The sequence below is a fragment of the Phragmites australis genome, chromosome 3, assembly GCF_958298935.1.
Source record: "Phragmites australis chromosome 3, lpPhrAust1.1, whole genome shotgun sequence".
Classification (NCBI taxonomy): domain Eukaryota; kingdom Viridiplantae; phylum Streptophyta; class Magnoliopsida; order Poales; family Poaceae; genus Phragmites; species Phragmites australis.
Genome location: NC_084923.1, coordinates 40,785,903 through 40,799,997, shown reverse-complemented (window position 1 = coordinate 40,799,997; position 14,095 = coordinate 40,785,903). Strand labels below are relative to the sequence as shown.

Here is a 14,095-nt window from a genome sequence, read left to right as displayed (position 1 = left end):
GGGGTATGATATGATCTTCCCCTATTTAGAGCCTCCACCGCGACTTTCGGATATTTAGCTTCCCATTTTGTACTCATAAGGACTCTATCCAATTTCTCATACATCAAAGAATCTAGGTCATTTACCCATGTATATTGGCGTCCTTGAAACTTAATCTCCCACAAATCCAATGCATCTATGACTGCATTGAAAAGGTGAGGTCACCGAGGATTGGAGTTATCATTGTTTTTGTCCTTCGGGCGTCTCATTATGTTGAAATCCCCCCCCCCCCTCCCCCAGAATATTGGGTTGGTTTCAATGCTACAGACATGAGCTAGCTCCGTGTAACAACCCAAATGGATTAAGCATATCATTAAGCATCATAAATATCATTGGCATCATGCTTAATTGTTTGGTGAATTGTGAACATGTTTTTTTTATTAAACATAAATTGTAAAAATCAATGTTAATTGGTGCGTTGTTAAGAAACTCATAATGTTTCTATACAACATAGGGTTGGAAACAATTTTAGAAATTAGTCCATGGAATATAAATAATATAAATGAATTTTATCAAATTTTTGGGGATGGTTTCGGAGGCATAAAAATTACCACAATTTAGAAAAGGTTGCATATTTAAGGAATTTTAGTTTGAAATTGGCTTAGGAATTATGGGTCAAACTAGTTAAAATGGGTTGCACATGAATTGTAGTTTCACAAAAAAATTGTCCCATAATTTTTGGACCATGGGAAGGCATTCTTTTGAATAGAAGAAGTGAGATGGATATTTTATCGGTTGGCTACTGTTCATCACCCATCTCTCCCGCTCTCTCTGCTCTCTCTGCCACTGCCCACCGGCTTTGTAGACTTTAGAGGCCGGATAGTCCATCACGCCATCGAGTCACACCCGGGCACCTTCTAGAGAGAGCGCCCACGCCCTTATCTCCCCTCCCCTCGCTGCTCTCTCCCTCGTTCTCTCTCTGCTCCTTCTCACTCGGCCCGTCATCCATCAGAGAAGAGCAGCCAAGCAACAGCCGCCGGCCATTTCCACCACGTAACCTATGAGTTCCACCGAGCCCGAGCAACGGGGAGCACGAAGGAAGGTCGTGGAGCCTCCCCCGAGTCTTCCCCACGTGAGCCCCATCCTTTCCCCAGCCGAAATCGACGCCGCACTGCTGTCTTCCCCAAATCCGGCGCCCTTTCCACCACCTCACCGTCGAGTTGCCGTATCTTTGCTTCTCCGCCAAATCAAAGCACTGGGTGAGCTTCACCTCGCACACATCTACCTTTCGCGCGCGTTCATTTTGTTTTAGCGTCACCGGCGTGGCTCTCCGCGAGAGCCGAGCACCACCGCCCATGGCCGCACGCCGCCGGCCGTGCTTCGGTCGGGCCCAATGGCCGATGAGCGCACCGTTGATTCCACATGCCTGCATAGATGTTGTAGGAGTGCTCGACCGGGTCGATTACCCCGCCGTTTGGCCGCCGGCGTGCTTGATCGAGCCGCCGCCGTTGATTGCCGCTGTTTGCCGTCGATGGCCGCCCTCCGGTCGTCGCCAGCGACCACACGACCCTCAATTGAGTTCCCCGTGTCATGCTGGTGCCGCCGGTGCCCTCCACTGACCGCGCCGTGCTGCCATTCGCCGCCGGCGAGTTTGCCGTGCTGCCGGCACTATGCCGCCCCGCCCTCGTCAATTTTGACACGGGTCAAAATCTGCCGGGCCAACTATCAGTGACTGTGGCTAACTCGGCTTGGGTGCAAAAAGGATTCTGGGCTATTTTTAATTCGTATATTCCAGAAAATGCGAAATTGAATTTTGGTTCAACACATAATTCGGCTGAAACTTGTAAAATACATAGAAAATTGTATACGGCTCCAAAAATCATGAAACCAATTTTGTTAGGTTTATATGATCATTATCTACATGTTAAAAATGCTAATAGCTATGAAATGTGTATTTAAATTTCTTCGGTTAATAAAATTGGTTTGAGCTTCATTAATCCATAATTAAATATTGGTAACTCCAAAATTGATGAAATCAATTTTGTAAATCTTGTTAATTGATTCCCTGCTCATTAAAAATAATCACCCTCATGTTATACATGATGAAATTCCTATTTAGGGTTAAACTTTGTGTTAAGCTTAATTAATCCAGGAAAATGAGTAGATGCTTAATATTAATCCAAATTAAGATAATTTTGAGGCTTTAAAACTCATGTCATGATGTATTGCATCTCCACCTTGTCATTCACCGTGGAGCATCCGTCATTGCATGTCATTCGTTCTCATCATTGCGTGCATTCTTCAGTAGTGCACAAAGAATCGGAGCGTGACGCGAGTGTGATCGAGGGACACCGAGCCACACCACTTTTGTGAGTTCTGTTCGGAAAGTATCAGGCAAACCTCAGAGCAGAAAGACAAGCATCTAAGTATACTACACCTTTGTTCAAATTAAATGGAGTATAAAATTGATAAATTATGCTTCATGTATGTTTTCATGTGTTGAATCCAGTGTTGGGTTGATATGGGTAGAACCTATGTTGATGCATTATCTCTACCTTAATTTATTATGAATCCTTATCCTTGTAGTCTTGATGATATAATTGGTGTCTAGCTTCAAGGGTTATTCAAAATGCTTAGCAATGCTTAGGTCCTCGGTAGAAGTTGAGCGACGGTGCTGCTGTTGTTCGCGAGTTTAGGGCTTAATCACTGTTTACAGATACAAAGATGAGGTTGAGATGAATGGTTGAGGTGTGAGATTGATGCGAGATGTGGATGGTGTTAGGGGTATCCTCTGCCTAGGAGGAGTCCTCTGGGTAGTTCGGGAGAGGAGCCCGGATGCCATAGACCACTTGCATCATTTAAGGCCATCCGTCGGTACAGTTGGCTCTAGCACTTACCGTACTCACCACATGCCGATCTAATGGTAAGGTAAGCCGATTATTTTATGCCGTGTCGACACTTGCCTTGTGGCTCTATGACGCGTAAGAGAAAAAGAAAAGGAGAAGCAAGGTGGCGGGATGCCGGAGGTGTCCGGGACACGCTCGCGGTAACCCCGGTGCCATAGGGACATTGCAAGTGGGTAGTTCTGAGTATGAGAAAGGTTGACACGAGTACCCCTTGTGTGTACTTTCGTGAGTAGCACAAGCCGAATGGTCCTCGAGTCGTGTGGGTAAAGTTGTACCCCTTGCATGGTGTAAGAACAATTCGAATTGCTGCGCTCTCGGTCATGAGCATGCTATTGTTTTATTTGTATCGGTCGTAGAGTTTACAATTGTAGGATAAGGTTATGGTATGATAGAATTGGTTAGTAGTTTGTTGATGAGATACCATGGTTACTATACATACATGTTCAAGTTGTGGTCTACAGGGTAGACAAGTAGTTGTTTTTGAGTTAAGTATAGATGCTCACACATATGTGCCTAGTTTGCTTACCGCATATGTTTTACTTGACCTTGTGGCCTACTCTTGCTAACAGCTCAATGCATAATCCTTGGTGTCGAGCTATGTATATGTGCTCTATATAGATTAAGTCTTTCGAGTACCTTCGTACTCATGCCTGCGCTTTCAGGTCCTGCTGGTGAGGGTGATGCGGTGTTTGGCTATTTCGTGCCTGTCGATGCAGGTGGTGGGTAAGAGTAGTGCATCCTACTCTGGTGAGACGTAGCTTTTGGGGTGGAGCCTAAGGGCATATAGCTCCACTCTTCTTTTGTTGTTGTTAAAGTTTTAATCTTCCGCTGCGTAGTCTCTCTTTGTATAAATTGTTGCAAATGGTTGTATGCTTAAGAACTTGTAATATAACTTTAATTATTCGCTCTTTCTTAAGTTATGTTGTGATATGCATGTTGGAAAGACATGTGTTTCGATCTTTGGTATAAAACACGTGCCGGGACTACTGGAATAGTATTCTGGTTAATCACTGAGGTTGTGATTATGAATAACGATCATCCTGATGATTAATTAGAATACTGTTTGGACAGTTCCCCACACTCCGTCAGAAATTCAGATTTGGATTCATCTTGGGTGGATCCGTACACCGCATATAATGCCAAGTAAAATCATCCTCCTCATTCTTTAATAGGGATTTTGTATAAAAATCCCCTTCAATAATTGAGCCAAATGAAACGCCACCGTATTTGCCTTATAAGCATGCCACTTGAACACACTTTAGGTGCCATGCTATGCTATAAATACTCCTGACCACCACATAGGTGTCTGAATGATGAAAAGTGCTTCTGCTCGATTCCATGATAGCAAGAAAATCTAATTGTTTTTTTTACCGTGTTGGAAATAAAATTATGTTTAGTCAATTCTCTCGTACCTCTACTATTCAAAAAATCCCTCTTATTTAAGAAATAATTTGGATGGAGTATTTGGCTTCTTGGGAGGACAGTTAATTTGCCCTTATATTTCTCTAAATTGGATTTTTTTTCTTCTCAAAACCGCATTTAGATCATGACATATGTGATCTAAACTCTTATCATTGAGCACCTCAGTTAAATCACGACATAAGTGACTGAGGGTCGCATCAAGATCTCTCGTTTCATCATCATCCTAAGAAGAATAAGGATCTATTGTTCTACTACCCTGTTTATTATCCTCTCTAGAGTTAGGAGTTTTTACAGAGACAATTAATCTATCCACCTCAATATTTTTTAAAGAAATAACAGATTGTGGAATGGTTCTATCATCAAAACCTATGGAAACCCCTAAATTCTTAATGTTGGAGGTAATAAGATGTGAAGGTAAAGAATTAATGACTTAACTGAAAAACTAGGTGTACCTTCGTCAAGATTTGTCCTTGCTACCAGTTGCTTTGCTTTTGACAATGTGTCTTCATCATCTTGAGCTGCAACTCGCCTACTGGATCACAAGCCACCAGTGTTCCCTGTTGGGACAGTGAACATGTTGTGTCCCAGTAACTTGGCAATATGCTCATCCAGTCCCTTAGAATGTAGGGTATGGAGTGCCTCAGCCATAGCATTATTGGTCATAGTCGCCCTAATGCCATTTGCTTTGCATAATGCCTACAACTTGTTCCGAGGTAGAGAATAGAAGATAGTGTCGGACAAATTTATTTTTACCGGCATATCAACCACAGATTTAGCCGGCTCCTTAGGAACCACCTTGAGCAGAGCTTCAGCATATGAAGGCTTCACATCATGAGCAGCAGCAAGCAGTGGCGTCTCGGGCATAGCGTCCCTTAGAAGCTGCCTAGCAAGGCCCTCATTGCCCGCACCACATCTCTCTCCTGCATGCGGGCAATCCCGCGCAGTCAATGCCCCAACCGGCAGTGCATTACCCGAGCAGAAGGTACCAGAGACTAAAACTGGTGCCATCATCGCCTCGGTCGGAGCCACATCTTTGACATGGGATGAAGTTAGCATATGATTCGACATCGGAAGTGCAGACGTCTCCGCATCGGCTGACCCTGCAGAGCCCTCGAGCAGACAAGGGTCGACGGAAGCCAATGTAGAAAATGCCCGCACCTCGGCTGTCGCCGCGGCATCCAGCATCAATGGCATGGTTACTCGTTAGATGATCACAGCAATTCATAACTGTCCCCTTTTTCCCCTTAGCAGGACTAAGTATCAGTTCAGCTGCGAAGACAGCTGCAAATTTTGGGAAATTCTTCTGTGGAGCTGCTGTACTTAAGCTCATGATTGATCAGGAACGCGGTTGTACATAATATATTGCTATAGAACCATCTTCCTTTTTCTCTTTGTCTTTCTTTTTTCTCAATTGATCTCAGTCTAACAGAATTGAAGAAATATTTAAGTTTATATCTAAACGCAACGTATCATCAGTAAAAGATTGCATGCTGATAAATTTTCTGGTGATGTTGGCCTCATACCTTGAGACTTGAGAGCACTGTGTTTGAAGTTTGAACTCTGCATCAATGTCGACATGACTTGCGGGGCATGCCGCGGTGCTTACCACCTGTTTGTCTATGACAAGGCCGAGATAAATGAAGATTGGCTTGCTTAAGCCGTGACCATATTCATCAACTAAATAGTATAAACTAGCGGGGTAGCAGGTAGCCCGCATAATTGATAAACACAATTTGAATACGTGCCTATCATAACAACGCCATCATATGTTTAGGCATTATATTGTCATCATTTTGCTATATTTCATTTAGATTCTCCTCCGCATGAATTTATTCTTTGTTTTATATATTCTAATCGAATAACTTTTGTTTGGATAAGAGATAACGCTCCATTATCTGCGTGCGCTTTTCCCTATCGGCTGGCTTCCTAACGTTGCAACCTTACCTACATGGTTCAAGCCCAACGCAGATCAATGGCATCGTCAGGGTTCATTGTCATTTCTCAGAAGTTACAGTTCCACCATCAGCAATTTGTGAGCTATATCTTACTGTGTAGCCTGGCTAACGCAGCAAACTCAAGCTATGGGGTTCAAGCCAAATGCAACAGTGCATGTATCCTCCACTAGCAATCCTTCTCTATCGTGACCAAAATATTTTGGTGACAGTCAAAATCAACTATGGAGTTCCTCTAGGCTTAAATAGATGGCCACAACTTGGAGTATTTTTTCTCTCTCTCTCTCCAATGCAACTGAAACTTGGAAATAATAATCAGCTCTGGTCTACGCCTGATAGTTTAACATGGCTTGACTTCTTTGCGCTGAAGAGTGTCTTGATTTTTGTATATTATGAAAAACATAATCTAGCTATATATTAGGGCGTGCTAGTATTTATGCAAATTTTAGCGAATTGGATATCGTTTGTGAGATACAAAGAATTTATATTCAAGAATTGCGAAATACTTTTTCTATTGATGGATATACCAAAGCCAAATTTCTCGTGAGAAATTTAAGTAACTCTTGTGTGCATTAGTATGAAATTTTGTAGAAACTTGACCTCTCGTTTTATAGGGCGATAGATACGACGGGAAGGGGAAGACCGGGTCTCTCTCTATATATATATATATATATATATATATATAACACACGTGTAAAAGTGGTATATGAGAGGTGAAAGTACATACACCCAGGAGTACATACTAGTTTTCCTATATATATATATATATATATATATATATATATATATATATATATATATATATATATATATATCACGCACTCAGATACTTTATCTTGTTTTTTACTCTATCAAACTCCGATAATTCGGTAAATATGAATTCGAATACAACAAATGCAGGCCCATACCAACCACGCTAGCTCACACACCGTCTGCTGTCTGACGCTGTCATGCACATACACACATGTACACCCCTGAAGCTGGCACGCACACATAACACACTGGCACACTGCGCATGAACCCAACAGCCGTGCGTGCCGTGTCGGGCTCCTCGACCGGTGTACTCCATGCAAGCCTCCTCCCCGACCACGTACCCCCTCCCCTCCTCTACGTGTCACCGCTCTCGACACCTATATAAGGCGACCTGGCCAGACTCTCCACTCCAGTGCACTCCCTCTCCTCTCCCGGCCCGTTCTTGTTTGGCTCGCTCTTCGATCGATTTCTCCAGGCACGGTCAGCAACTAGCGAGCAATGGCGGATCGCGACGTCCGCGGCGCCGTTCACGGCACCCACGGCGGAGGCCTCGGCCAAGGCGGCGTCCGCCCGGTGGGCGAGCAGGTGAAGGGCATGCTCCACGACAAGGGCCCCTCGGCGTCGCAAGCCCTGGCGGTAGCGACGCTGTTCCCGCTGGGCGGGCTGCTGCTGGTGCTGTCGGGGCTGGCACTGGCGGGCTCCGTGGTGGGGCTCACCGTGGCCACACCGGTGTTCCTGCTCTTCAGCCCGGTCCTGGTCCCCGCCGCGCTGCTCATCGGGATGGCCGTGACGGGGTTCCTCACGTCGGGCGCGCTGGGTCTGGGCGGCCTCTCCTCGCTCACGGTCCTCGCCAACACGGCGCGGCAGGCGTTCCAGCGCACGCCCGACTACGTGGAGGAGGCTCGCCGGCGGATGGCGGAGGCCGCGGCGCACGCGGGCCACAAGACGGCGCAGGCCGGGTACGCCATCCAGAGCAGGGCGCAGGAGGCTAGCGCGGGAGGCGGCGGCGGCGGCGGTGCCGCCGGAGGGGCCTCCGGGAGGGCGTCTTCGTAAGCGAGCGTCTCTCGAATGCACGCACGTCAGGGCCGTGGAACGCTCGCGCGCGTGCATGCGGGTGGCCTGGTGAAGTGTTGTGATTAGCTGCTGTTTCGTGCGTGTAGTACGTTCGTGCCCGGGTTTTGCATGTCTCCCCGAGCGTACGTAGTAGTGTCCGTGCGTGTTGCCATCTGTGGTAGGTGTTCCTGCGTGTGCCTCTCTCTGCCTAGGCCGAGTGTAGGTTATGTTCGACCCGTTCAGTTCCGAGTTGTGAATAAGCTTGTGCGAGTGGGCACTGAGTTGGATATATATATCTATGTATCAGCAGTATGCTCCTCTCTGTAAGGGAAGAATTGGCGAATCAATAACGTTCTCTTTGCTCAATAAGTCAGCTGCTTGTTATGTTCCGGGATCGTCTCCGGCGACGGCGAGAGGCTGGTCTTGTTGACGCCGGGTCAGGGGCCATGTTCACCCGATGCGCTCCGACTTTGAAGGTGGATGCATGACGGTGGGCCGTATCGTGGCGCTGCCGGGCGCGTGGAACGGTGAATGGCAGTGGAGGTCCGAGTTGTGACGGAGGAGGGGGCAGTGGGCCGTGGCGGTTGGTCTCCCGGGCATGAACGGCGAACGGCGGTGGGGAGCAGCACTGGTGGAGGCATGGCGGTTGAACTGCGGTGGACGACAGCATTGTGACGAGGAAGGACGGGCGGCGAAATTGCTATCGGGCGCGCGTGCGCTGCGACTCGAGGCAGCGAGCGATGGGCCACGTCTAGACCAGTGCACGTGGAAGCACTCAGTGCACCCGTTCATCACGGCATGGCCATATCCTTTCGAAAAAAAGTTCAAATTAGTCCCTCAACTATTTCAGTGTTTGAATAACTCTGAAGTTAAAACAGTTTATTTAATCCTCATATAATCTCTAGAGTGGTTTGCAATTACGATTTCGATGATATAGCTATTACGTGTCACTCGGAACGTATGATCAATGTGATCTGACCGGAGAGTATGATGGAAGCAAGAGAGACATTATCATATGGCCAGTCATGGGAGGGAGGGAGAGGCAATATCATATGACCAGAGTCATCCGGCTCGAGAGAGTATGATGGGAGGGAGAGAAAGATAGAGGAAGGGGCCAACCGAGAGGTCAGTAGAAGAGAGGTGAGCAAGAAAAATATGACACACGAGTCAGAGAGGTCAGCGAGAGGGAGAAAAAGATAGAGAGATGGGCTAACCAGAGAGAGGTCAGTAGAAGAGGGGCAACAAGAAAAATATGACATACGAGTCTGTTAAATAAACAGTTTTAAAGTTTAAAGAATTATCCAAACACTAAAAATTACTCAGGAAAAGTAATTCCAACTTTTTACTATTCTTTTCAAACTAGTCATTCTCCTCTAGCCTCCTTCCAAGCCGGCTCCTCCTTCCCCTCCAGGCTCCAATACTCCATCCTTCTCCCTCTCCTAAAAAATGGATCGGCGGCGGCTGGTGGTTGCCGTCCGTCCCTCTGCTCCACTCGAACGTCAAATTACCGTTCCCCTTCTCTCAGCTCTCTCCCGCATCTGATTCGTGGGAGGCGAGCAACTCTGAGCATCACCGGCGAAAGGCGAATGGCGACGCCGCTCGTTCCCTATCCCCTTCCCCACTCCCTCCCTTTTCTCCCACCCTCTCTCTTTCTCTCCTCTCAGATATAATGGCCGTGCAGATTGGGGGCGGCTGCCGGTGAGGGGCTGCGCCGTCGGAGGAGGAGCTACCGCCAGCGCCAGAGAAGTAGGCCACCACCGGATTAGGCCGTTGTCCACCAAGATCTGAGTTGAAAGTTTTCGAATCTGGGGCACGGAGTTTTTAGATTGTGTGTTCCAAGTTTTTGATCAATGAGCTTTTTGAGTTGGTAGAAAGTTTTTAATCCATGATTAGAAAGTTTATGGAGCTGAGAGTAGAAAGTTTTGGATTGAAGGAGAAAGGGAAAGGGAAGGATCGGAGGAGGCACGAGGAAGACGGTGAATTGGTGAAGCAGCCGCGCGTTGCTAGCGATGCTCGCGCGCTGCTACGAGTTGACAACATGCGCTCGTCACCGTGGTACTGTGGTACGCGCTGCCGAACGTGAAAACGGTGAAAAGGTGGTGGAGGTAGGGGTGCGTTTGGAGGTTGGGCAAGAAAACTTCTAGGCTTGTTTTAGTTGGCAAAAAATGAGTGTCGCAACAAAAGCTGCAAAAATTCAAAATTGGACAATATATACGAATGTATTTACCGAAATAGATAACATGCAGTCGTATTTATTAATTTAACATTCGTATTCGGCGCACAATATACTAAAAATAGAGTACCGAAAAAGCAATTTTCGGTACATAATATGCAGAATATGACACTATTACCCGTATTCGGCACACTATGTGTAGAAAATAGACTGAATTCGGTACATGGTGTGCAGAATAAGGGTAATAGTACCGTATTCGGCACATCGTGTGCCGAAAAACACTTTTTCGGTACCAACATGACTGTATTCGGTGCGAATACAGCCCATTTTCGACACACGGTATGCCGAATACGTGCAACGGTGCCGTATTCGGCACACCGTATGCCGAAAATGGCTTTTTTGTATACGGTGTACCGAAAATCCATTTTCGATACACCGTGCGCCGAATATAGATACTAAATTAAGAAATACGACTACATATTATATATTTTGAAATATATTCATATATTATTATCTAATTTTAAATTTGCACCCAAGAAAAACTTGTAACCGTTTGGTTGACCACGCAACCAAACTATTGGTAGGGGCAAGTACAGCGTAGCTAAAACAAGTAGCCTAGAGCATTGCCAAGCGCGTAGCCAGTCTGCAATGGTGGTTAAATTAGGAGTGCAACTATGCATATATACAACAATATATTTTGCATCAACACAATTATTCGGAGCTGATTGAATGGTGTTGTTGATTAAATTAGTCTCCTCCAAGCTGAGCATCGACGATATCCTACTTAGGGGTAAGGCTAGAAATAAAGTTAAAGGCTCGTGAGTCAAGCGTGAAAAGATTTGGCTCGGTGGCTAAATGAGCTTAAGCCTGAGATGCTTGCCTAGCTCAGTGGCTAGACGAGTCGAACCCGAGCTGACTCGTGAGCTTGTTGGCTCGGTCGCCGGCCTAGCCCACAAAGCCTAGCGCTCTTTTCAAGCGTGCGACTCCACCGCTGCTGCCGTCCGACCCCTGCCTCTCTATCCTCGCTGCAGCACTGCCGCCCACCCCTACCTCTCTGCCCCCACATGCCCCCTTCTTCTCCTCTCCTCCTCTCCTCCCCTCCCCTCCCCTCCCTCTCGCTGCAGCATGGAAGTGGACGTTCTAGCACGCCAAACTTCGGGATTAGACTCGCTTGTACGCCCACCCCTAAAGAATTTAAATATGTGATTGGTTATTCGAATTTTTCTTAATGATATATATAATTTTAGAAAAAAACGTGTTTGATTGCTTGTATCTATTATTTCAATCTGTCTTGACAGATGTAAATATATGGTCTTATTCGACTTCACTCCGTAGTCTGATCTGATGGATGCAGTATCTACATTCACTCATGCAAATGAGTTCACTTGTCAATGACTGTAGGGATCGGTGAGGTTCTAAGGGGAGATAAATTAGAGCACTTAAAATTTATTGTCTATAAAATTTTTACAAGATAAATATATATCAATTTCTATGTAAATATGCTTAGACTTATCTAGTATGTCTATTCTACCGTTTAAAAATATTTACAACATATAACTAGTTCTAACAAACTGCTCTAGGAAGGTAAACAAGTAAGGATAAATTACAAGTATATAAATGTGAAAATATAAGAACGGTAGAGAGAGCAAACTTGGCATATAAGATTTTTATCTCGCGGTATCAATGTCATAAACGACATGTATAATTCACGTTGGATCAACCACTTAAGCTATAGTTCCCAGACGACACCCGGTCACGGCCTCTTAAGCCATCTAGGCCTCAAGTAGGTTGAGTCACCAAGTCACCAAGATAAGGTCTCACTACAAGCATCTCTTCTGGTCACTTGTCGTCGTCTTTACTTTGAAGCTTGAGTCACCAAATCAAGGGTCTCTGCTTCCCCGTATAAGAGTTTTGTCATCGCTCCACACCAAATTGAAAGGTCAACAAACATGAGCCACTAAGGCTTACAGTGCCGGCGAGTCACCAAGACTCTAAGATGCTATTATGCAGTAACACTTAGCAATAACTCTCTCTAACTCTAGTAGCACTAATCATTCTCTAATCTTATATTTAATTACTTTGGATGATCACTTTTAGCACTTTAGTGGCTTAGATGTATTCTCAAATATGTATGAGCTTCCTTGGACTTCAGCACACTCAAATGATCAAGTGGGGGTATTTATAGTCTCAAATCCATGAACTAACCGTTGCTCTAATGCTTAAAAAAATTATGAACACTGAATGATACAACGTTAATAGCAGTACAAACATTGGACCATCCGGCGTGTATAATATAAAAAACTAGCCATTAGAACTAGCCGTTGGACCCGCACTCAAACTCATTGCAAAACACCGGATACTTTGGTATAACCTTGAACTCCATCACCGGATTATCCGTTATGTATACTTGAGCCAACCGAGTCACTTCTCATTGTTTATTTGTTTGACGTGTAGATCATCTGATCATCGATTCATCGAGTGAGTATAACTCCATCTCCACTAAGCAAAAAGCACATCTTTTTTGAAAAATACTCTGATGAAGCTATATTAGAGATTACCGGACCATTCAGTGAGTTCAAAATCTTTCATATAAAGATTTGTACAAGTTTTGTAAAACACTCTGGTGTGCATATCACTCTAAAATCGAACCATCCGGTGTATAGAACTAAAGAATCTCTTCTGAGTCACTCCGTTGTGAATTATTTTCTGAGCACCAGATCATCCGATGAGTACACCTTGCTGAGCAATAGACCATCCGATGAGTGCAATCTTCTCCGAACTCGTTCAATTTAAACTTTCTTGAGTTCTGCTTCGGTTGTTTCTTCATGTATTGCATTCATAGAACCTAATAAAATATATACTTAACAAACATATTAATCTTACTATATTATCATTAATCACCAAAATCACATATATACTCTAAAAGGAATATGTTCGCTACATTATCACAAAATAATCTTCATACAAGTAACTAATCACAATCTTAACTCTTAAATCTGCTCATACGATCTTAGATTAAGTTAACCAAATAGAAACTCAGCTCAGCTTGTTAAGACAGATACAACCAATCAACCACTCTTTTTTTAACGAATACGACTCCGTTCAATATATTTTTCTTCAATCTACTTATACGATATAACTGTATAAAACTTGATTCGAGATGTAAATACACCTAAGAAACTTCACATCTTTGAATACTTGAACTTTCACTTTTCCGCGAGTAGTTCACTCCAACACAAAATTGTACCTGCAAAAGAGGGTTTTCACCTCATGCCAGCATGGGCAAGTACCGAATAGGCAAACGGTACCGGCTCTACCTAGCTGACACGCGCGATTTGTGCGTACGCTTTCAGCAGATCTGACCATGCGGGAGCTATGACGCATGCTGTTTCGCACATGACATGCGACCTCGTGCCACCATCCACCAACCACCGTGAAAGGACCATGACCTCATATTGATATTGTTTGGTATGGTTGAAATTTATAGATTTTTTTTAAAACTGTTTATCTGAAAAGTTATTTATGGCTTTTGAGAAAAATAATTAGTTTATGAGTTTAATTTTTAGACTCTCAGTACACTAGCTTATCAGATTTTAGTTTATTTCATTAAAAACCAATTTATAAAAAAGCTATAAGACAACAATAAATTTAATACTTATTTTAACTTATCAGTTTTTTAAAAAAACAGAAACTGCTGATAAAAAAAAGCCATGGTCTGCCCCTCTCTTACCATAGCCCCACCCCTCGCACAGGCCGACGTACGGGCCACGACAATTCGCACCGCGTCTTGCCACTACCAACGTCTCGCGCATCAAAACAAAAAGAAAAAGAAAAAAGAAAAAAGGACAAAGAAAAAG

At 44.6% G+C, this 14,095-nt stretch overlaps 1 protein-coding gene across 1 annotated transcript; it reads left to right on the top strand.

The window, feature by feature from the left end:
• The first annotated feature begins 7,510 nt into the window (after positions 1–7,510).
• Positions 7,511–8,065, top strand: LOC133911210 (oleosin Zm-II-like). Its single transcript, XM_062353415.1, has one exon. It carries the CDS (start codon positions 7,511–7,513, stop codon positions 8,063–8,065), a length of 555 nt encoding a protein of 184 aa, XP_062209399.1.
• The last annotated feature ends 6,030 nt before the right edge of the window (positions 8,066–14,095 follow it).

Coding starts and splice junctions, on each gene's coding strand:
- LOC133911210 (XM_062353415.1), top strand. CDS start 7,511: ATGGCGGATCGCGACGTCCGCGGCGCCGTTCACGGCACCCACGGCGGA.